This window comes from Nicotiana tomentosiformis, chromosome 12 (genome assembly GCF_000390325.3).
Source record: "Nicotiana tomentosiformis chromosome 12, ASM39032v3, whole genome shotgun sequence".
NCBI classification, from domain to species: domain Eukaryota; kingdom Viridiplantae; phylum Streptophyta; class Magnoliopsida; order Solanales; family Solanaceae; genus Nicotiana; species Nicotiana tomentosiformis.
In genome coordinates this window covers 51,848,132-51,871,059 of record NC_090823.1, presented here as the reverse complement: position 1 = coordinate 51,871,059, position 22,928 = coordinate 51,848,132, and the positions used below count along the sequence as shown (strand labels likewise).

Below are 22,928 nucleotides of genomic sequence, written 5' to 3'. Positions count from 1 at the left end.
AAGAGTAGCACATTGAACATATAAGAACACCAATACGATCAACTCTAGTTGATGACACACCCCTCAACAATAGCTGTGTTGAGTGAACAAACCTTATTCAATATAAAATACACATCCTCCTTAGCCATGCTAATGCGCCCCCAAATCCATTCTGATCCTCCCGAAATAGGTAGTCAACCTTCCCAAAGATCCACTATAACCTATCCATAACACATACCATTAACTGTCTAACTCTCGCCATTTTTTCATAGTCCACAACCAAGGAATAGTCCACCTCTGAGACTCCTAGTCTCAAAATCACAAGAATACAAACATCTCCATATCTGATCCCGACTCAACCACTCAAATGACTGACACATCTCTCTAGCATAATCATCTCACGAGAAATACTTCCGTGCTACATAGCAAAATCTAAACATCAGCAGTTGATCAACCTGGCGATTACCGTAATACCAGTCAAGCAGGCAAGTCAAAACACAATGCGTCTTTCTGAAATCCACACTCATCTCAGGTGATACCAAATAGTACCAGCATTCTTCTAAACATCTGAAACCGTTTATGCTGTCTAAATCTCATGACCTTCCCTTAAAAACTGAACTGCAACCTTGTACATGTAAATCTCAATACCACATATTGCACCGCATATCATGCCATCATATGAAAACATGATAATCCCATTATCGACTCTGAATCACAAGCAGTTGTAACGACCCGGCCGATTATTTTATGTATTTGAGCACCGTTTTCCTTTTTGATACTTCACACATGTGTATTTGTGATTTTATGACTTGGGGGGGTTGGTTAGTTTCATTTTTGTAAGGTTGTGGGTTGATTTGGACCCTTTGTTTCTTGGTTTATAAGCCTAAGTTAATACAATATTGACCAAAGTTTGGCTTTTGCGAAAATGACTCCGAAACAATATTTTGATGGCTATGATAGGTTTGTATCATGATTTTGGAATTGGGCATATACCCAGAATTGCATTCGGAGGTCCCTAGGTTGATTTTATTTATTTTGCCGAAAGTTGGCAATTGAGGTTTAGAAGTTTTCCCAAGTGTGACTGTAGGTTGACTTTTTGACTATCGGATTTAGAATTTGGTTTTGGGACTTGGAATAGGTGCATTTTACTCTTTGGAACTTGTCTGCAAAATTTTGTATCATTTGGAGTTAGTTTGATATGATTCAGACGCTTGGTTGCAATTCTAGAGGTTCTTGAGTTTTCTTTTGAAATTCATGCGTTTTGATGTCCAATTCCTATTTTTAGATATTATTTTTGTGTTTTGATTATGCGAACCAGTTCGTATGATATTTTTAGACTTGTGTGGATGTTTGGTTTGGAGCTCCGGAGGCTCGGGTGACTTTTGAAAGTGTTTTGTAATAGTTTTGAACTAAATCAGGTAGCTAGTGTGTTGGTGTCTCTGATGTCGCAATTGTGAGCCCCAACCTCGCAATAGCAAAGTGAACAGGTGAGGGTCAGGTATCACAATTGTGATGCCTCACTCGCAGTTGCAAAGTGCGGGCTATACTGGGCAGGTTCGCATTTGCGACACTTTATTCGCATTTGCGAAGGGAGTAGGCTTCGCAATTGCGAAGCTAATGTCGCATTTGCGACTTTCCACATAGGCTGTCAGTGCCGCATTTGCGATGATTCTTCACAATTGCGAGGGTTTGCAATTGCGAACCCAGTGTCGCAATTGCGACATCTGCAACTGAACAAAAGGGTTGGGGGTCCGGATTTCATCTCATTTTCTTTCATTTTAGAACCCTAGACTCGGTAAGAGGCGATTTGGAGAGGGGAGTTTCACCTACAATCACTGGGTAAGTGATTCTAATCAATTTCCAACTATATTTCATGATTATATATGAGATTTAACATCAAATTTATGACAATAAAAGCAATATTTTGGGGATTTTTGTCTAAGTTTTGAAAAAAAAAATTGGATTTTAAGAGTCGATTTGGTCTCGGATTTGAAAACAAAACACATATAGATTCGTGGGGTTATGGGTAGTAAAAATCTATCCTTGGACTCGGGTTTTGGGTGAGTGGGCCTAGGATTGACTTTTGGGGAATTGTGTAAAGATCATAGCTTTATCTATCGTAATTGATTTCTATCGCATTGTTTGATGTTATTAAGTTATTTTTTGGTTAGATTTGATCCGTATGGAGGCGAACATTAGGGGAAAAGCTAATTCTTGAGAGTTGATTTGGCCTAGTTAAGGTAAGTATCTTGCCTAACATTGTGTGGGAGAAACTACCCCTTAGGATTTGGGCTGATTGTGCTATTTGTATTATGTGGAAGACATGTACACGAGGCGACGCAAGTGTACACGAACAATATATGGAATTTTGATCGGTTTAGACTTTTAGACTTCTTCCATGCATTTAATTGAATCTGTCATTATATTTTATATCTTCCATTATTAAATTTACTCCCACAAGCACTATTTGACGTTGTTAGCACATGTTCTATCATTAATTATTAAGTTTGCTCTTATATGCTTTAGTTGAAGTTGTTACCTCTCTTATTGTCTTGTTACCTCTTTTATTGTTGAATTACTCTTATTTGAAGTTGTCATTTCGGGGGGATACCTTTATTTTTAGTTATTGAAGTTGAAGTTGTGAAGGTTATTAACACATTGAGGTTGAAGTTATTGATTATTAAGATATCTTTCCTCGTTGATTATCTCATTCATTTTGTTGTTATTGAGATTCTTGTTCACATCGTGGTTGAGCCGTGTGCTATATGTTGTGGTAACATTGGTATTGTTGATTTTGGCAAGTGTTGTGGCATATGGGCATGTGTGGTGCGAGTTGATTATTGTGTTGTGATATTGATACGCATGCGGTGGTATAAAGATAGTGGTTGATACACATGCGGTGAGATAAGGTGGGATTTATATGCGTGTTGCTAGTAAGGGAATTACTTGAAGCCACGCGGTGAGATAAGGGGCTAAAACGTGTGTAGCTATTTTGGGAAAAATGTTTCCAAAATAAATGCAAGGCTCACGCGGTGATATAAGGAAGACTGTGATTGTGACTTGTGAAATGAGATTGTGAGGTATGGTACCTCGATTGTGATTCTTGTTGTTCATTCTATGTTAAAGAGGCTTGTTGGTTGAACAATTTTGTTTTCCCTTCATTTGTCTTGTATTTGTCCGTATTTGATTACTTGTTGTTCTTATCATATGTTCACTCCTTGTTGCCTTTATTGCCTTAAATTCCGTTGTTAGCCTATATTATTGTACTACTTTGTTGTTATTCATTTCCTCGTTTTCCGTCATTAAACTATATTATACTTTGTTTATCTTTCTTGTCCTAGTAGGTGTCTTGACCTAGCTTCATCACTACTCTACCGAGGTTAGACTTGATACTTACTAGGTACCATTATGGTATACTCATGCTATGCTTCTGCACATTCTTGTTCATATCCAGGTACATCTTCTCGTGCCGGACGTCAGTGATGGGACCACATATTTCGGAGACTTCAAGGTACACCTGCTTGACGTCTGCACGCCTTGGAGTCACCTTCCATTACTATGTTTTCTACTATTTATTTCCACATCAAACATTATTGTAATTTTAGACTTCTAGTGTACGTTTTAGAGTTTATGACTCAGTTTCACCGGGTTTTGGCAATATTGTAATTGTGATTTAGTATTGATGTTATTATGAGACTTATCAGCTTTATTTAATGTTTTTAGTCTTTATTTTTGTCAGATTCTCATGTATGTAGGCTTACCTAGTCTTAGAGACTAGGTGCCATCAGGACCACCTCCGGTGGGGTTTTGGGGTCATGATAAGTTGGTATTAGAGCTCTAGGTTCATAGGTGTTACGAGTCATAAGAAAGTTTAGTAGAGTATTGCGGATCGGTACAAAGACATCTGTACATATCTTCGACAGGCCATGGAACTGTTAGGAAACTCTAATTCTTTGATTCCTTATCATGCAAATTTGTCGATTTTGAAATATGAGTCTTTGTCTTTGTATTCTCTCACCGATGGTGAGGACACGCACTATTGGATCAAATGATAAGACACTCGCGCCCTCTCCTAGAGCCGCGCGAGGCCGGGGTAGAGGCTGGGGAGGGGCACGAGCTGCAGCCAGAGCACCTGCCCAAGCAGGAACTGAGGAGCCACCAGTAGCTCTGGTTGGGGGGCAGGCACCCTAAAAGGCCCCGTAAAAAATTTTGCAAAAGAAAAAAATAATAATAATGTTTCGTGGTGCCGAATTGGTAGACCATGCGACCGCATAACTGTTCTGCGGTTCATTATGCGACCATAGAACAGGTTTGCGGGCCGTATAGTCACCGTAGACACGGGCAATTTTTTTGGATGTTTGGTCACCAATTATGCGACCGATATGCGGTCCGCATATCGGTTATGCGATCGCAGACCTAATGTAATCACATCTTTTCTTGATCATGGGTTAATTGGGTAGAAAGTATCTAACAGGCTTGCTCGGCGGGGTTCACTCGGTTGAGCGCCGGTCGCGCTTCCCGAGGATGGGGCGTGACAAACTTAGTATCAGAGCCTAAGGTTTTAAAGTATACTAGTATGTATCAGAGCCGTGTCTAGTAGAGTCCTTCTTATCGGTGTGTTGTCGACCGCATGTATAAGTTGGAGGCTACTTGGACATTTAGGAACAATACCCTTCTTTGATATTCTGGATCGTGCGATGAAACTAATTGTGTAAATATTCCTCTTCTAACACGTGCATTCATTTAACTTTCAGTATATGGCACCTAAGAAGAGAGCAAGAACTGGCCAAGGAGCCAACGTCGCCTTAGGAGTGGCAGTTGACCCTTTATTTGATGATGCGGGTGAACACCCAAGGGGTGAGGATAATCCTCTGAATAATACACTACCTGATTCCACTACACCGGCCCAGGCCACACCAGTTCCTACACCTACTGAGGGTGCGACAATTCCTCCACCTGGCTTTCCGATTCCACCTCTAGCCTCAGCTTCTGGCTCTGGTATTTCTGATGGGGATCTTAGGGGAGCTATTCAGATACTGACTCAGATAGTGGCTTCTCAGGACCAAAGGTCGAATGTTGCACCTACATCTTCTAGCCAGCAAGGGGATTCAACTAGTTCTAGGGTGAACAGATTTTTGCAGTTGGATCCTCCGGTGTTCACGAGTGCTAATCCCGAGGAAGACCCACAGGACTTTATTGATGCGATGCATAAGACTCTCCGAGTTATGCGCACTACTGAGATGGAAGGAGTGGAGTTGGCCGCCTACTGCCTGAAAGGGGTGGCCTATTCTTGGTTTGAGCTGTGGGAGGACTCTCGGGAGGAGGGAAGCCCTCCAGCGAGATGGAGTGAGTTTGCTGATGCCTTTATAGACCATTTCATCCCTACCGAGACTAGGGCAGCCCGTGCCGCAGAGTTTGAGAATCTTAGGCAAGGGAGTAGGGGTGTGTGGGAGTATCACATGGAGTTCGCGCGCCTGTCAAAATATGACATTCTCATGTTGCCTACTATGGATGCTAGAGTGCGCCGGTTTGTGCAGGGCTTTAGCCCCTTGGTTATCAATGAGGCCGCTACAACTGCCTTGAATTCAGATATGAACTATGGGAAAATGGTAGCATTTGCTCAAGCTACAGAGGACCGCAAGTTGAAGAACAGAAGGGAGCGAGAGGGAACCAGCAAGGCCTGGTCCGCGGGCAACTTTGGTGATTCATTTGGTGGGGGAAGATCAGCTTTCAGGGGAGGGTCATCAGGGCCAACCCAGTCTCATGCTCAGTATTCAGCTAGTGCACTGCCAGTGGGGCACAGTCAGCAGCAGGGGAGTCGCTTCAGGCCCAATAAGGGCAGCAGGGGACCCCACCATCAGGGCCGATCAGGAGGGAGATTCCTGCAACAGCGGAGCCCCCCATGACCCAGGTGTAGGAAGATGCACTCGGGGATCTGCTACATGGACTTACCTATATGTTACGGGTGCGAATTGAGGGGTCATATTCAGAGGGAGTGTCGTTCATCCCACGAGGGTGCGGGCAGGGGCACAACACAACCATCCAGTTCTGCAGCTGCTACATCTTCAGCACCCCCTCTAGCTCGAGGCCCTCCGGCACCAGCAGGGCGTGGTGCAGCTAGGGGTGGTACACAAAGTTCAGGAGGACCCAACTGTTTCTATGCTATGAGTGGTCGCCAGAGTGCCGAGGCTTCTCCAAATGTCGTCACAGGTATATTGACTGTCCAAACTCATGATGTATAAGCTCTTATTGATCCCGGTTCCACCTTGTCCTATGTTACACCTTTTGTTTCTATGGAATTTGGGATAGAACCGGAACAGCTTCCTAAGCCTTTATCTGTATCTACTCTAGTTGACAAGTCTATTGTGGCCACACGAGTTTATAGGGGTTGTGTTGTCACGGTGCGCGGCCAGGACACCGTGGCCGATCTCATTGAATTGGGGATGGTTGATTTTGATATAATAATGGGAATGGATTGGCTTCATTCATGTTTTGCTAAGTTAGACTACCGAACTAGAACTATGAGGTTTGAATTTCCAAGTGAGCCACTTGTTGAGTGGAAGGGGGATAATGTGGTGCCGAAGAGTAGGTTTATTTCTTACCTTAAGGCCACGAAGATGATTAACAATGGGTGTATCTATTACTTTGTCCGGGTTATGGACACCGATGCTGAGGCACCTACACTCGAGTCAGTGCCAGTTGTGAAAGAATTTCTAGAGGTCTTTCCTGATGAGCTTCCTAGGATTCCTCCAGATAGGGAGATTGATTTTGGATTGATGTGATGCTAGGCATGCAACCTATATCTATTCCGTCCTATAGAATGCCACCAGCAGAATTGAAGGAACTAAAGGAACAGTTGAAGGATTTGTTAGAGAAGGGTTTCATCCGACCGAGTGTGTCGCCATGGGGCTCACCAGTTCTCTTCGTGAGGAAGAAAGATGGATCACTGAGGATGTGCATTGACTACCGGTAGCTCAACAAAGTCACAATCAAAAACAAATACCCACTACCAAGAATAGATGATTTGTTTGATCAGTTACAGGGTGCTAAATACTTCTCCAAAATTGACTTACGATCCGGGTATCACCAATTGAAGATCAGGGAGCAGGATATTCCGAAAATAACTTTTAGAACCCGGTATGGGCATTTTGAATTTCTGGTGACGTATTTTTGGGCTAACAAATGCCCCCAACGACTTTCATGGATCTTATGAATCGAGTTTTCAAGCCTTTCCTCGACTCCTTTGTGATAGTGTTCATTGACAATATTCTTGTGTATTCATGAGGTCGGGAGGACCATGCCGATCATCTCAGGGCAGTGTTGCAGACTCTTCATCAGCACCAATTGTATGCGAAATTTTCAAAGTGTTAATTTTGGCTTGAAACTGTCACATTCTTTGGTCATGTTGTCTCTAGTGAAGGAATCAAGGTTGATCCTCAAAAGATTTCAGCAGTAAAGAATTGGCCTAGACCTATAACGCCCACCGAGATTCGATGTTTCTTGAGCTTAGCAGGGTATTACAGGAAGTTAGTGGAGGGGTTCTCTACTCTTGCCTCTCTGTTGACTAAATTGACTCAGAAAGCAGTTAAGTTCCAATGGTCCGATGCTTGTGAATGGATCTTCCAGGAGTTGAAATCGAAATTGACTACAGTGCCGGTGTTGACCTTGCCAGAGGGTACAGATGAATTTGTGGTATATTGCGATGGTTCAAGATTTGGGTTTGGGTGTGTATTAATGCAACACGGCAAAGTTATAGCATATGCTTCTAGGAAACTCAAGAACCATGAAAAGAATTATCCAACACATGACTTAGAACTGGCGGCGGTGGGTTTCGCATTGAAAATTTGGCGTCACTATTTGTATGGGGTCCATGTGGATGTATTCACGGACCACTATAGTCTTCAATATATCTTCAAACAAAAAGAGTTGAATCTGATGCAGAGAAGATGGCTTGAGTTACTCAAGGATTACGACATCGATATTCTATATCACCTGGGGAAAGCCAATGTTGTGGCAGATGCACTTAGCCAGAAATCTATGGGTAGTTTAGCACACTTGGAAGTATATCCAAGGCCATTGGCCAAGGAAGTCCATCGATTGGCTAGTTTGGGAGTTCGTCTTATGGACTCTAATGAAGGAGGGGTAATTGTGCAAAATAGGGCTGAATCATCACTTATTGTGGAAGCCAAAGAGAAGTAATACAATGATCCATTTTTGGTGCAATTGAAGGAGGGGATTCAAAAACATAACACTACGGCTTTTGCTCTTAGCATGGGTGATGGTACACTAAGGTACCAAGGGCAACTATGTGTTCCGAATGTAAATGGTCTCCGGGAAAGAATCATGACCGAAGCTCACACTTCTAGGTATTCCGTGCATCCAGGTTCTACGAAGATGTATCACGACCTCAAGGAAGTCTATTGTTGGAATGGCATGAAAAGGAATGTGGCGTACTTTTTGGCAAGGTGCCCAAACTGTCAGCAAATGAAGGCCGAACATCAACGGCCTGACGGGTTGGCACAGAACATAGAAATTCCAATATGGAAGTGGGAGATGATTAATATGGATTTTGTGGTAGGATTACCACGCACTCCGTGCAAGTTTGACTCAATTTGGGTGATCGTGGACCGACTCACGAAATCAGCACACTTCTTGCCAGTTAAATCTACCGACACATCACAATAGTATGCTTAGTTGTATATCAAGGAAATAGTCAAGCTACATGGCACTCCAGTTTCTATCATTTCTGATCAAGGGGCTCAGTTCACGGCTAACTATTGGAGGAAATTTAAGCAAGGTTTGGGTACTCAGGTGAATCTTAGTACATCTTTCCATCCACAGACCGACGGGCAAGCAGAGCAGACTATTCAGACGCTTGAGGACATGTTGCATGCTTGTGTTCTTGATTTCAAGGGTAGCTGGGATGATCATTTGCCACTCATAGAGTTTGCTTATATCAACAGCTTCCATGCAAGTATTCAGATGGCACCGTTTGAGGCATTATATGGTAGGAGATATAGATCTCCCATTGGGTGGCTCGAGATTGGGGAAGCAGAGTTGATAGGGCTAGAACTTGTACATCAGGCTATGGAAAAGTAAGATCATAAGGGAGCGGTTGAAAACTGCTCAGAGTCGTTCGAAATCCTATTCGGATGTTCGTCGCAGAGACTTAGAGTTCAAAGAAGATGATTGGGTATTCTTGAAGGTTTCCCCCGTGAAGGGTATTATGCGGTTTGGGAAAAAGGGAAAATTGAGTCTGAGGTATGTCGGGCCGTACAAAATCGTTCAAAGGATTGGTGAGGTGGCGTACAAGCTTGAGCTACCACCTAAGATGTCATTTACACCCGGTGTTCCATGTGTCTATGTTGAAGAAAATAGTTGGAGATCCGTCACTCATTGTTCCGGTTGAGACCATTGAGGTTAATGAAGAATTGTCATATGAAGAGATTTTAGTTGCCATTCTTGATAGGCAAATCCGAAAGCTGAAGAATAAAGAAATTGCCTCCGTGAAAATTTTATTGCAAAACCAGCAGGTTGAAGAGGCCACGTGGGAGGCCGAGGAAGAGATGAAGAAGAAGTATCCTCACTTGTTTGAATAGTTGTGTAATCCTTTCTTTTACAAACCTGTCGCCTAAGAATTTTGTATCACTTGTTCAGTTAATATAAAGATGCTCCTTTTGATTATATGTTATTTACATGAGGCCACGGTTGGTGTGGCTATGAGTTATGCTATGTCCTTGTGTTCTATACATATTTGTATGATGTGTTTCTGGGGCTCTCTGACAGGTGGATGGGCCTAGTTACAAATGAAACTCTGGCGAATGTTTTGAAAATATCAGGGAGTTAGTCAAATTTGGGACTGCTGATATGTGGTATGAAAACTGAGTTGCATAAGATGCTAATAACAGATTTTTACCCTCATTCGAGGACGAATGATCCTAAGTGGGGGAAAATGTAAGGCCCCGTAAAATATTTTGCAAAAGAAAAAAATAATAATAATATTTTGTGGTGCCGAATTGGTTTTGGGTTGAACAATGCACCGGAAAAGAAAGGAAATGTTTGGCAGTGTTATGCGTTTCTGCGGTCCATTATGCGACCGCAGAATCACTCTGCGGACCGCATAATGGCCGCAAAGTGAGGCAGTTATTGGGCCAATTTGGATGAGTTTTGCGGTCGACTATGCGACCGCATAACTGTTCTGCGGTTCCTTATGCGACCGCAGAACAGGTCTGCGGGCCGCATAGTGACCTCACACATAGACAATTCTTTTTGGCTGTTTGGTCACCGATTATGCGACCGATATGTGGTCCGCATATCGGTTATGCGATCGCATATGCGATAGCAGACCTTTTTCCGGATTTTCATTTTTGGGGTTTTTAAACCCGACCCTGTTCCGTTAAAACACACCCCATGGATCAATTTGAGCATATTTTCTAATATTCTTAGAGTGAGAGAGAGGGTCCTAGAGGGAGAAGTGATCTTCATCAATTGTTCTTCAATTCTCACTTAAATCTTGAAGATTATCAAGAGAGGAACCTAGGTCTTCTTCCTAAGAGGTAAGATTGTATCACCCAAACTCTTTATTTCAAAGTGTAACTAGAATGGGCCATTAGTAAGGTAATTCATGGGGATGGGAGTGCTTACCTTGCATGCATGTATCCTTGTAGTATGTGGAAAGATTGTGAGCTAAACATGGAATCTTCCACAAAAGAGCCTTCAAACATTGATGCACACCTAGTGTTTGATAGTATGCCCAAATGAGCTAAAACCATGTCCATCTTCCTAATTTTTGGTTCAATTTTGTTATATTGCTAAAATAGATTGAAGTCGCTAATAGTCCGGAACATCTTAGACTTTTAAGGAGCTCAATTAAGGTATGTTGGCTAAACCCCCTTCTTCTTAGAATCGAACCTCACGGTGATCATGTAATTGGATTAAGCCCTTGATCAATTATAGAATTGGTGATTTCTAATGTATTTGTGATGAAGGATGTAAGTTCAATATTTATTATAAATGCTTCATCATGTTATCTTGTCATTGAGAATGTGTTTTAAAATGTGGAATATGCGTTCGAAATGTTAAGGCTTCATTTCAAGATCAAAATAAAGGTTGTTATGCCAAATTGTATGAATCGAAATAAAGGTTGTTATGCCAAATTGTATGAAAAGCCTCTGTGTGCCCAAGATTTCCAAATTGCTCATTACGTGAATTTAATGTCTTGAATGGGGAGCCTTATTAATTTTGATAATGATATTGAATGTGGAAAAGGGGTCTGGAACTATGAAATACGGCCAAGTGCCAAGAATGACTTTGTAATCGTAATCACTAGTGTCAATGAATCGAAAGTACATGAAAAAAGTACGATGTGAGATGATTGACTGAAAAAGGTAATGTCTCAAACGAGATTGTGGTAATGCCTTAGATGATGCGGCCTAGCCGATCGGGCCAAGATCAGACTCCGTGTAAGAACACAGTGGTATTGTGAATGAAATTGTGGTAATGTCTCCAATGAGATGGCCTAGCCGATCGGGCCGTGATCGGATTCCATGCTGCATGCATAGTGGTACTGTGCTGGAAAGTTATAATGAAATTTTGGTAATGCCTCAGATGAGGCAGCCTAGCCAATCTGGCCGAGATCGGACTCCATATAAGAATACAGGGGTATTGTGAATTGTGGGATAGTGGTGCTAAAGGTCACCCAACCTAGTAATATGGAAATTGTCTTGAAAATGTATATGATCCTTAACTTGTTGTTTTACTATTATTTGAAGCCCTTATTGAATTCTTGACTGTTCTTCTTGTATTATTATTCATTCTGTTGAGTTGGTGTTTAGCTATACATACTAGTGCTATTCGACGGTACTAACGTCCCTTTTGCCGGGGGCGCTACATCTTTAAATGGATGCAGGTGGTTACATAGCAGACAATGCGGCACAGATAGTGCTGCATACTCTTCTCAGCAGACTCGGTGAGTCCCATTTCATTGTGGGGTCATGTATTGTACCTTTTATTTATATCATGGTCACTTTTTGAGGTATAGCCGGGGCCTTATTGCCGGCACCATCTTTACTCTCTTTTGTATCTTTAGAGGCTCCATAGACACTATGTTGGTTGTATATGGGTGTTCGGAATGTTGAACAAGTTATGTTGTGTTTGATCACTTGTTCCACTTGAACTATAAGAATGTGTATTTTGGGACTTAAAAGCGAAATGACTAATGAAATGATTTAGGATTGTATGAATGAGATTCCTACTGTATAACTAATATAATCACGTCTTTTCTTGATCATGGGTTAATTGGGTAGAAAGTATCTAACAGGCTTGCTCGGTCAGGTTCACTTGGTTGAGGGCCGGTCGCGCTTCCCGAGGATGGGGCGTGACACACCCGAGGCGCCCGTTACTGCCCCTGGACTTCAGGAGATCCTAGTACAGCTTTTAAGCATGTTCGGCACTCTAGCTTAGGTGAGATTGATTCCCCTTGCACCAGCTATATCTCAGACTAGGGGAGGAGCTCAGACTCTCGTGGCCCGTACCCCAGAGCAGCGGGTCCACATTGATCAAGTTCCGGGTGTCATGCTAGCACAACCCTTTATTCCAATTCAGCTTGAGGTCAGGCTAGAGGCATCTGAGGAGGAGCGGAGAAGACTTGAGAGGTTCAAGAAATATGATCCTCCTACTTTCATCAACACAACTACCAAGGATGCATAGGGTTTTTTTTAGATAAATACCAATGTATTCTCCGCACCATGGGTATTGTGGAGGTGAGGGGAGTTGCATTTACTACATTTCAGCTGTCAGGAGCAGCGTATAGGTGGTGGAATACTTACAAGGAGGGTAGGCCAGTTAATGTAGCCCCACTCACTTAGGCTTAGTTTTCAGAGATTTTTTTGAGACAGTTTGCTCCTCAGACCTTTCGGGATGCATGGCACACAAAGTTTGAGCAGCTGCGTCAGGGGACTATGTCGGTGTTAGAGTATGCTAACAGATTCAATGAGTTATCCCGGCATGCACCTGCCTTGGTTTCTATATTCAAAGAGCGAGTCCGCAGATTCATCGAGGGGCTCAGTTATGGTCTTAGGTTTAGTATGGCTCGGGAGTTGGAGACGGATACTCCGTTTCAGCAGGTGGTAGAGATCGCTCGAAGGCTGGAGGGTATGCGAGGCCGAGAGAGAGAGGACACGGAGGCCATGAGGCCTCGAGATTCTGGAGGATATATCGGTGCCCACGATCCGGTTACAACCCGTCATGGCAGAGGCTATGCGAACCGCCCAATTCATTTAGCACTTCCAGCTTCTAGCGGAGCTCCGACTATTCTGAGGTCTCAGGTTGGCAATTTTGCTCAGCCACCGTCCAGTGGACCTCCTGCATGGGGTGCCTTCAACGGTCAGTCTAGCCGACCAGGCCAGAGTCTCTTTTAGCAGTCACGCCCACCTAGAGCTTGTTTAGAGTGTGGTGATACTACACATATGAGGTACTACCCTAGACTCAGTAGGGGTGCACCTCCATAGACTACGCAGGCTCCACGGATTCCACTGGGTCCACAGGGTTCACGGTCATGGTTGCTGCTCCAGCTGCCGCTCCACCTGCACCACCAGCTAGGGGTGGAGGTCAGGCGGTTAGAGATCGCCCTTGAGGGAGAGGCCAAGCTCGTTTCTATGCTTTTCCTGGTAGGACGAAGGCGGTTTGCATCGGATGCTGCCATCACAGGTATGGTTCCGGTCTGTCATAGGGATGCATCGGTCTTATTTGATTCAGGATCCACTTATTTATATGTGTCATCTTACTTTGCTCCATATTTGGATATATCTCGTAATTCCTTGAGTGCTCCTATATATGTTTCCATGCCTGTGGGAGATTCTATTGTTGTGGATCGTGTTTATCGGTCGTTTTTAGTTGTTATTGGTGGGTATGAAACCAGAGTTGATTTATTTCTACTCAGTATGGTGGACTTTGACGTGATTTTGGGCATGGATTGGTTGTCTCCTTATCACGCTTCTAGACTATCATGCCAAGACTGTGACACTGGCTATGCTAGGATATTCGCGGTTGGAATGGAAGGGTACATTGTCAATATTCCTAGCAAGGTTGTATCCTTTCTTAAGGCACACCGAATGGTTGAGAAGGGGTGTGAAGTGTATCTAGCCTTTGTGAGGGATGTAAGTGTTGATACTCTTAAGGTTGAGTCAGTTCCGGTGGTGAGAGACTTCCCAGATGTATTTCTAGCAGACCATCAGGGCATGCTGCCCGATAGGGATATTGATTTTGGTATTGACTTGGTGCTGGGAACTCAGCCCATTTTTATTCTGCCATATTGTATGGCACCATTGGAGTTGAAGGAGTTAAAGGAACAACTTTAGGAATTGCTAGATAAGGGCTTCATCCGACCGAGTGTCTCGCCATGGGTTGCTCCAGTTTTGTTTGTGAAGAAGAAAGATGGCTCTATGTGGATGTGTATTGATTATAGGCAGTTGAACAAGGTTATAGTGAAGAACGGGTACCCACTATCGCGCATTGATGACTTAGTTGATAAGCTTCGGGGTGCTAAAGTGTTCTCAAAAATTGATTTGAGATCACGTTATCAGTGGCTGAAGATTCGGGATCCAGATATCCCGAAGACTGCTTTCAGGACTCATTATGGTCACTACGAGTTTCTAGTGATGTCATTTGGGCTGACCAACGCCCCAACAACATTTATGCACTTTGATGAACAGTGTATTCCGGTCGTATCTTGATTCTTTCGTCATCGTATTCATTGACGACATCTTGGTGTATTCTTGCAGTCGAGAGGATTATGAGCAGCAATTGAGGATCGTGCTCCAGACCTTAAGGGAGAAGAAGTTGTATACAAAGTTCTCCAAGTATGAGTTTTGGCTTGATTCAATGGCGTTTTTGGGTCATGTGGTGTCTAGTAAGGGGATCAAGGTAGATCCAAAGAAGAATATTGTATCCATGGCGGCGTACCACCCAATCCACACATAACAATCAGTAAGGAAATACCCATCTAGCCAAAATGCTCATACCCACTAAATGCCCGTATCTCGACCGTGAGCATACCAAGTGCGTAAACTAACCCTGAGGAGACAAATAGTGTCATGTGCTACAAAAGGCCAAGCACGACTAAGGTGCAATAAACAACCAGCATTTCGAGATCCATCTCGCTCATACAGCACTACCACCTACACAGTATCACAATACACGTGTGAATAATCAAGCCGCCTCATGACCCACATGGCATAATAGAGTAATACATGGAATAGATGACAACAGGAATAACATCCAACACCCGAAGACTCATCCATAAGAAATGCTATGCTGAATGAACACATCCGATCTGAGGTAGAACATACATTCACATTAGGTCTACCAATGGACCTCAAGCCAATTCCGATCCTTCCAATATGGGTCAATAACCTTTCAAAGATCCACAACGACCCTATTCATGACACATACGATCTACCGTCCAATACGGAACAAACTTAACAGTCTGCAACCGAAGTACTAGAGAGTCTCTCAGACATAAACTCTCCCATCAACAACAGTACCAAAATCTCCATACCTGATTTTAATCTCTGCATTACGATCATCCCGTAGGAGATACTCTCACAACCTTCCGCACCAGGTAGCAAAATCTAAACATCCATGGTTACCAACCATACTACTTCTGTAATGCAAATCAAAATCTGCAATTCAATACACTATGTCTCTTCCATAAAACAACATTCTCAGGCGACACTAAAATAGCGCCAGCATACTCTAAACATCTGAAATCTTTCCCCGCTCATCCGAGCTCATGAAATCCTGGTCAAACTAAACCGCAATCTTGATCCTTCAATTCCAATTCCATACCGCTCACTGCATCTATCAAGTGAGTATGCGAAGGTACAAGAGTTTTGCCATAACTCATGAACCACTAATAGAATAAACACTTCATCGGCTAGAAACCCTTCAGTTAACTCATTTCAGGAAAAAACATCATAGCACGCAACCAACTTCCCATAACCGTAGAAAACACAAACCTCGAACCGTGGTCGAAATTGTCTGTCATGACCCAAACCAATGGGCCGCGACGGGCACCCGGTGCCTTACCTAACTGAGTACCAACGTAATATATCTTTCTTATCATACCATCAAGGGTAAATGGTCCAAAAGGGCCGTCATGAGATAACCAGAATAAAACATAAGGGAATACTAGATATAGGACGACCCAACATGATATAGAAACTTATACATGTGACATACAGGCCTATAAGGATGACATGATTATTTGTACACGCAAAACATAGGCCGATAAGGCCATGCAGGTATCCATATACATAACATCTGTCTACAAGCCTCTAAGAGTACATAAACGTCATAAAGGTCGGGACAGAGCCCCGCCATACCAATGAATACATGTCTAAATCATACTGACCAAATAGGCAACTCTGGAGCAAGTGGATTGCACCAACACCTTTCGTTGAGCTGATAACCTACTATGAGGACTCTCAACGTGTCTATCGGGATCTGCGGGTATGAAATATAGCATCCCCAGGCAAAAGGGACGTTAGTACAAATAAAGTACCGAGTATGTAAGGCATGAAAGCAGTTTATAAAGGCATGACAGAAACATGGAGTAAAGAACTCAACCTACAAGTCTGAATAGCTATATGAATCATGAGACATTTATAATGTCATGCATATGCGTATAAATGTCATATCGTGAATAGGTATTACATAACATCATCAAGCCTCTGAGGGCATCCCATCATATCATCTCGGCCTTTTTGGGCGAATTCATCAATTGTATACCATCTGATCAGGTGGTGGTGCGTATATAATGCCGTAACCTTTCCTCATACCCCATATACATATAATATACGTGTATATAATGCCATCTGGTCATGGGTCAATGTACATGTATAAATGAATGCAATGAATAATGAAGTAAGTCCATAAGATCTCTCGAAATGTCATAAGATCAATATGTCTTCGTTAATATCATGAAATAAACTTTATCAACTTATGTATTTTCTGAGACCCATGAACAGACGATATAATAATAGGGCAGATGGGGAATCAAGAACATAGGCACCCCTAGTACTTCTAAGAATAGAGTCATTTGTGAAAGTTTCGCGTTTGCTCGTTTCGTTTGTATCATATGGATCATGCCAATAGGAAAGAAGGGATAGCCTTATTATACCTCAAATCGTCAATGCAACTCAACAACTAGCTTACGACAACTAGCGCGCCAAGCCTATAACAAAGAAATACATGTACAACTTAGATGGCGCTAGTATATCACGTATCTCAAATGATAACTCGATTCTAAAATAAAACGGGCAGTATTTACCCCGATTTTACCGCTTCCTCAAGCCTGCTATAGGCGAGATACAAACACAATACAATCAGCAACTCAAAAACAACCTAACTACAATTCGGGACCTTCAATACAACAAAAATCTTAAATATACCATAACACACCCAATCAACAAGTTATCAATTAGCCTGAATTTGCAACGACGAGCGACAAGCCTACTACGCTTCCACATGTGGCATTTCTCCACGCCCTTCATCCTTCCAAGCTCCATAAATCAGCAGCAAAATAAGCCAACACGAGTAGACTACAAAACAGCCTACTAAAAGTAAAATAAATCGAACTCACAGCTTCCGATCACCGTCCCGTGAATTCTGACTATTAGAAAGCGAATTTATCAACCTTCTTTGATATTTAAAAGCTTAAATACAGAAAGTAGGCATTTTCCTAACTATGAAGTACCTTCCAAAACTCCAACTAAAAAGAAAAGAGAGGCGGTATAGTGATACTTACGTCGTAGGAATCGTTCTAATATTTATCGCTTCTTGATTTCGTGAAAGGAATGTTGATCTTGCTTGAAATTTCATCGAAAAGCCCTTGGAGACCTTGAGAGTCTTTTGGTGTTTGTATTCTCTGTATATTGACGAGATATAATGGGAAAAGACACACTTATAAGCTCACCGCCTCGCTTCTCCAAGCAGGTGGGTAAGCTGCCTGCTTGGCAGCTTGAGCAATGCATCTTCGGATGCTTGTATCTCTCTATTCCGATATCGTATGGACAAACAGTTTGTAGTGTTAGAAACTAGACACATGTTGATTTAATTCCATATAAATATCTTCCTATAACTCTTAATATATTGGGAGAAAACTGCCTCGCAACCTGGCCTATAAACGTGCCAGTTTCTCCGAAGTGTGGCGACGTGACTTGGCGACCCTATTTTAAAAATCCATATTTATCTACCCCGATGTCGTATGAGTAAATGGTTTAGACCATTGGAAACTATGGTCCAAGACCTTAATTTTTGTATGAGATATGTCCCAAAATGATATCATAAAGGTTACAAATTTTATTTCTCAAAACAACTCATTACAAGGAAAATCTTAGCTCGATTTTTCCGCAACTTAAATCCGTTTTTTCTCAAACTTTATATTTCATATCCAAACATCATATATAGTCATATCATAACTTTAAACTCATTTAAATCATGATTAATAAGTCTCTTATTCATCATAACTTACTTAAGACTTCGGTAAACCTTTCTTATCCTTGTAGAAGGATTTTGTCCTTTTTGAGCTTACATCAGATAATCCTATAATGATAGTGACGTCTGAAGTACGGGGTGCGACAACATTAAATCATTTCATATACTTTCAAAGAGGATCTCATTTCCGAGCTTACATCAATTGATTTACGACGTACCTTCACGTACAAAAACATGGGGTGTAACATCACTCCCCCCTTTGGAACATTCGTCCTCGAATGTTGACTGATGTGTGTATCAGTCTCATAACCTATAGATCTTGTGAATAATTTAATATTGTCCTTACCATCTAGGCAATTGTTCTATGAATAAATTCAAGGACCAAGGCATTCCCCCCCCCCCCCCCGTTAGGCCTCTTCCCATATCACGACTTGTGGTCAAAATTCTTCCAATCTCGTAACTTTGACTACCTTCTGTGATGCAGCATGTAAGACTCTGTCCTTTTATGCAAGGATCTCTCCTTTTTCCTCCAGCTTTTTGCCAATCTCTTGGCCTCACTTTGTGAACATATACAGAACTATGAGAAGATGACCCTCGGGGCATTTATAGGTGTACTGAAGTTCTTTGCTGGGTACTTTGCAAAACTTACGACTATTGCTATATTTCGTTTCATAGCCTCGGTTATCTATGCTGATGGATTTACTATATCTAGGTAGGTTATACTATACCATAACACTTACTTCGGTTTATTACTATCTAGGTCTGCTACCCAATTCTAGGTTACCGTCACGCCCCAAACTCAGGGAGCGCGACAGGCGCTCAACCGAGTGAACCCGGCCGAGCAAGCCTATTAGATTTCATCTACCCAAACTTATCCATGAATAAGGATAATACATATTTTCGTTAATTAGACAATAAGGTGATCATGTCTACAATACCAATTTATTACCATTAGTTACTCCATTAATAAGTCGGAGAGCACACACGCACACACACCTTCATGGTTCAAAGTGGAACAAGTGATTTAATCACAACACAACTTGTTTAACATTCCCAACACCCATACACAACCCACACTTAGTCTACAGTGCCTCTAAAAATACCAAAGAGTATAATAATAGTACCGGCTACAAGGTTCCGGCTATACCTCAAAACGCGATAACACATACGAAACAAAAGATGCACAACCCCGAAATGAGATGGGGCTCACCAAGTCAGCTGGGAAGAATGAGCACTGTTATCATTGGTCAGTATCCTCCGCTGTGGAACCACCTGCATCCATTAAAGATGCAGCGCCCCCGGCAAAAGGGACGTTAGTACATATTGAATAGTACTAGTATGAAAACCAAACACCAATTAAAGAACTCGAAAATACAATATGAACATGATAAACCAGGGCAACAATTGAATAGCATAGATAGTCATTTAAACCAAAGAAAGCTTATCAAGAGCTGTCATTAACATTTATAGAATTTAAGATGAGATCCTCTGTAACCATTTTCACACAAAGCGTCCCCGCCGCCTCAGCCCAATTTATGCAGGTGGATGTGTAAGCACAATACCAAAACTCTACTCAAGCGGCCCTGCCGCCTCACCCCAATGTATGCGGGTGGAGGTATAACCACAGTCCCAAAAACCTACACAAAGCGGCTATGCTGCCTCACCCCAATACATGCGGGGGGAAATGCATAAACGATACCAATACCTACACAAAGCGGCCATGCCGCATTACCCCAATATGTATATATGAGTGGTGGTGTAACAACAATACCAAAATCATACACAAAGTGGCTCTTCCGCCTCACCCCAATATATGCGGGTGGAGGTGTAACCCCAATCACAATCTCTACACAATTTGGCATAATATTTTTCCACATAAATCACGACTTGGAATCATAACACGTAGATACACAATCCATAGTTTGGAACACATCCTCAATTTATAATACAATATGATAAGAGCATTTGAAACATGAATTGAACATATATCTTTGTCACAAAATGTATTCTGAATACTCAACTTGTAATAAATATCTTGGAACTTACAAGGATATTGGGGTTCCAATTCTTAAAGAAGAGTTTAGCCAACATACCTCAATTGAGCTTCCTTAAACTCTAAAATATTCCAAAATTCTTAGCAACTTCAATCTATTATAGAAATATAACAAGTTGAACAAAATTAGGAAGCTGGTCATGGTTCTAGCTCATTTGAGCATTTTATCAAACAATAAGTGTGTATTAAGGGTTCAAGGTCCTTTTACGGAGGATTCTATCATCCCACAACCCATTCTTTACCATTTTTAGCTCACAATCTTCCTACACCCTTTGATAACACATGCAAGCAAAATAAACAACTCCCATACCCAAGAATTGTCCTGCTAGTTACCCAATTCTAGGAAATATTTGATATTGAGGGTTATGGTGTAGAATCTTACCTTTAGGATGAAGACCTTGTGGGTTTTCCTTGTTAATCTTCCAAGATTTGAGCAAAGATTGATGAAAATTAGCCTAGGGTTTCCTCTCTCTCTAAAACACTCTCCCTTCTCTCTAAAACATTAGAATTTTTGCTCAAAAATGGTCCTTTGCCTGTGTATTTAACGAAGTAGGGTCGGGTTATAAAAACCAAAAAAATGAAGCTCCGCAATAGGGTATGCGGTCACATATGCGACCGCAGAATGGATATGGGGTCCGCATATCGGCCGCACAATTTGGTGCCAATATCTGGGAAACAATTTGCCTGGGTCTGCGGTAGTTATGCGGCCTGCAGGCCTGTTATATGGTGCATAATGCACCGCAGACTTTCTCCCAAACTGCCTCGCCCCTGCTTCATTCTGCGTCCATTATACGATCCGCCGAGTGATTCTGCGGCAGCACAGTGGGCCGCAGAAATGTATTTTTCTTCTCAAACACGTAAGCGCAGTTCGGCACCACGAAACATTATTTTTTCCTTTGCGATATTTTACGGGGCCTTACGTTCTCTGCCACGTAGGATCATTCGCCCTCGAATGAGGGTCAAAATCTGTTATTAGCATCAAATGTGGCAAAGTCTCCCTAAATTTTTGAAACTTTTGCCAAAGTCTCCCTTGTAACTGGGCCTATCCACTTGTCAGAGAATCCCAGAAACACATCCTATCAACATATACATAATCCAACAATGTAACATAATACAAAACAACACCAACTGTGGCCTCACAAGCAATATATTACTAGAAAGGAACACTCTTAACGTCAATTTGTACAAATGATACATAATTCATGGAAGGTAACCCTTAGAATTTTCATAGAACACAACTTTATAAATACATGGATATTCAAACAAATAAGGATACTTTTTCTTCATTTCTTCCTCGGCCTCCCAAGTAGCCTCTTCAACCTGTTGGTTTTGCCATAACACTTTCACGGAGGCAATTTCTTTATTTCTCAACTTTCAGAATTGCCGATCAATAATAGAAACTAGAATCTCTTCGTAAGTTAATTTCTCATTAACCTCAATATTCTCAACTGGAACAATGAGTGTCGGGTCTCCAACTACTTTCTTTAACATAGACACATGAAACACCGGGTGCACTAATGACATTTCAGGCAGTAGGTCAAGCTTGTACGCCACCTCACCGATCTTCTGAATGATTCTGTACGGTCTGACATACCTCGGACTCAATTTCCCTTTCTTACCAAATCGCATTACACTTTCATAGGGGAAACTTTCAAGAATACCCAATCATCTTCTTTGAACTCCAAATCCCTACGACGAACATCCGAATATGACTTCTGACGACTCTGAGAAGTCTTCAACCGCTCCTTAATGATCTTAACTTTTTCCATAGCCTGATGCACGGAGTCTGGACCTATCAATTCTGCTTCCGCAATTTTGAACCACCTAATTGGAGATCTATATCTCCTTCCATATAAAGCCTCGAATGGTGCCATTTGAATGTTAGCATGATAACTATTGTTGAAGTCTCGAGTGACAAATGATCATCCCAGCTACCTTTGAAGTCTAGAACATAAGTGCGCAACATATCCTCAAGCATTAGAATAGTCCGCTCTGTCTGTCCGTCAGTCTGTGGGTGAAAGGCTATTCACCTCTGTACCCAAACCTTGCTGAAATTTCTTCTAAAAATTAGCAGTGAATTGTGCTCTCTGATCAAAAATGATAGAAACTGGAGTGCCATGCAACCTGGCTATTTCTTTGATATAAAAATGAGCGTATTGTTCCACTGTGTCGGTAGCCTTAACCGGCAAAAGGTGTGCTGATTTCTTGAGTCGATCCACAATCACCCAAATTGAGTCAAACTTGTGCGGAGTGCACGGTAATCCTACCAAAAGTGCATATTAATCATTTCCCACTTCCACATTGGAATTTCTATGTTCTGTGCTAACCCACCGGGCCGTTGGTGTTCGGCCTTTACTTGCTAACAATTCGGACATATTGCCACAAAGTCCGCCACATTCCT

The 22,928-nt window shown here is 42.1% G+C and overlaps 2 protein-coding genes across 2 annotated transcripts; both read left to right on the top strand.

Moving 5' to 3' along the window:
* The first annotated feature begins 4,736 nt into the window (after window positions 1-4,736).
* Window positions 4,737-6,761, top strand: LOC138902632 (uncharacterized). Its single transcript, XM_070190517.1, has 3 exons — window positions 4,737-5,421; window positions 5,569-5,781; window positions 6,289-6,761. The coding sequence occupies exons 1-3, from the start codon at window positions 4,737-4,739 to the stop codon at window positions 6,759-6,761; spliced, it is 1,371 nt and encodes a 456-aa protein (XP_070046618.1).
* A 6,873-nt stretch (window positions 6,762-13,634) lies between these two features.
* LOC138902631 (uncharacterized) lies at window positions 13,635-14,336 on the top strand. The gene has a single exon (XM_070190516.1). The coding sequence runs from the start codon at window positions 13,635-13,637 to the stop codon at window positions 14,334-14,336; it is 702 nt and encodes a 233-aa protein (XP_070046617.1).
* Window positions 14,337-22,928: the final 8,592 nt, after the last annotated feature.

Excerpts from the sequence above, each read along its gene's own strand:
- LOC138902631 (XM_070190516.1), top strand. The coding sequence starts at position 13,635 with ATGCTTTTCCTGGTAGGACGAAGGCGGTTTGCATCGGATGCTGCCATC.
- LOC138902632 (XM_070190517.1), top strand. The coding sequence starts at position 4,737 with ATGGCACCTAAGAAGAGAGCAAGAACTGGCCAAGGAGCCAACGTCGCC. Across the intron at positions 5,422-5,568 it reads TCTTAGGCAAGGGAGTAGGG|ATATGAACTATGGGAAAATG; the intron begins GTGTGTGGGAGT and ends CCTTGAATTCAG. Across the intron at positions 5,782-6,288 it reads TGCACTGCCAGTGGGGCACA|AACCGGAACAGCTTCCTAAG; the intron begins GTCAGCAGCAGG and ends AATTTGGGATAG.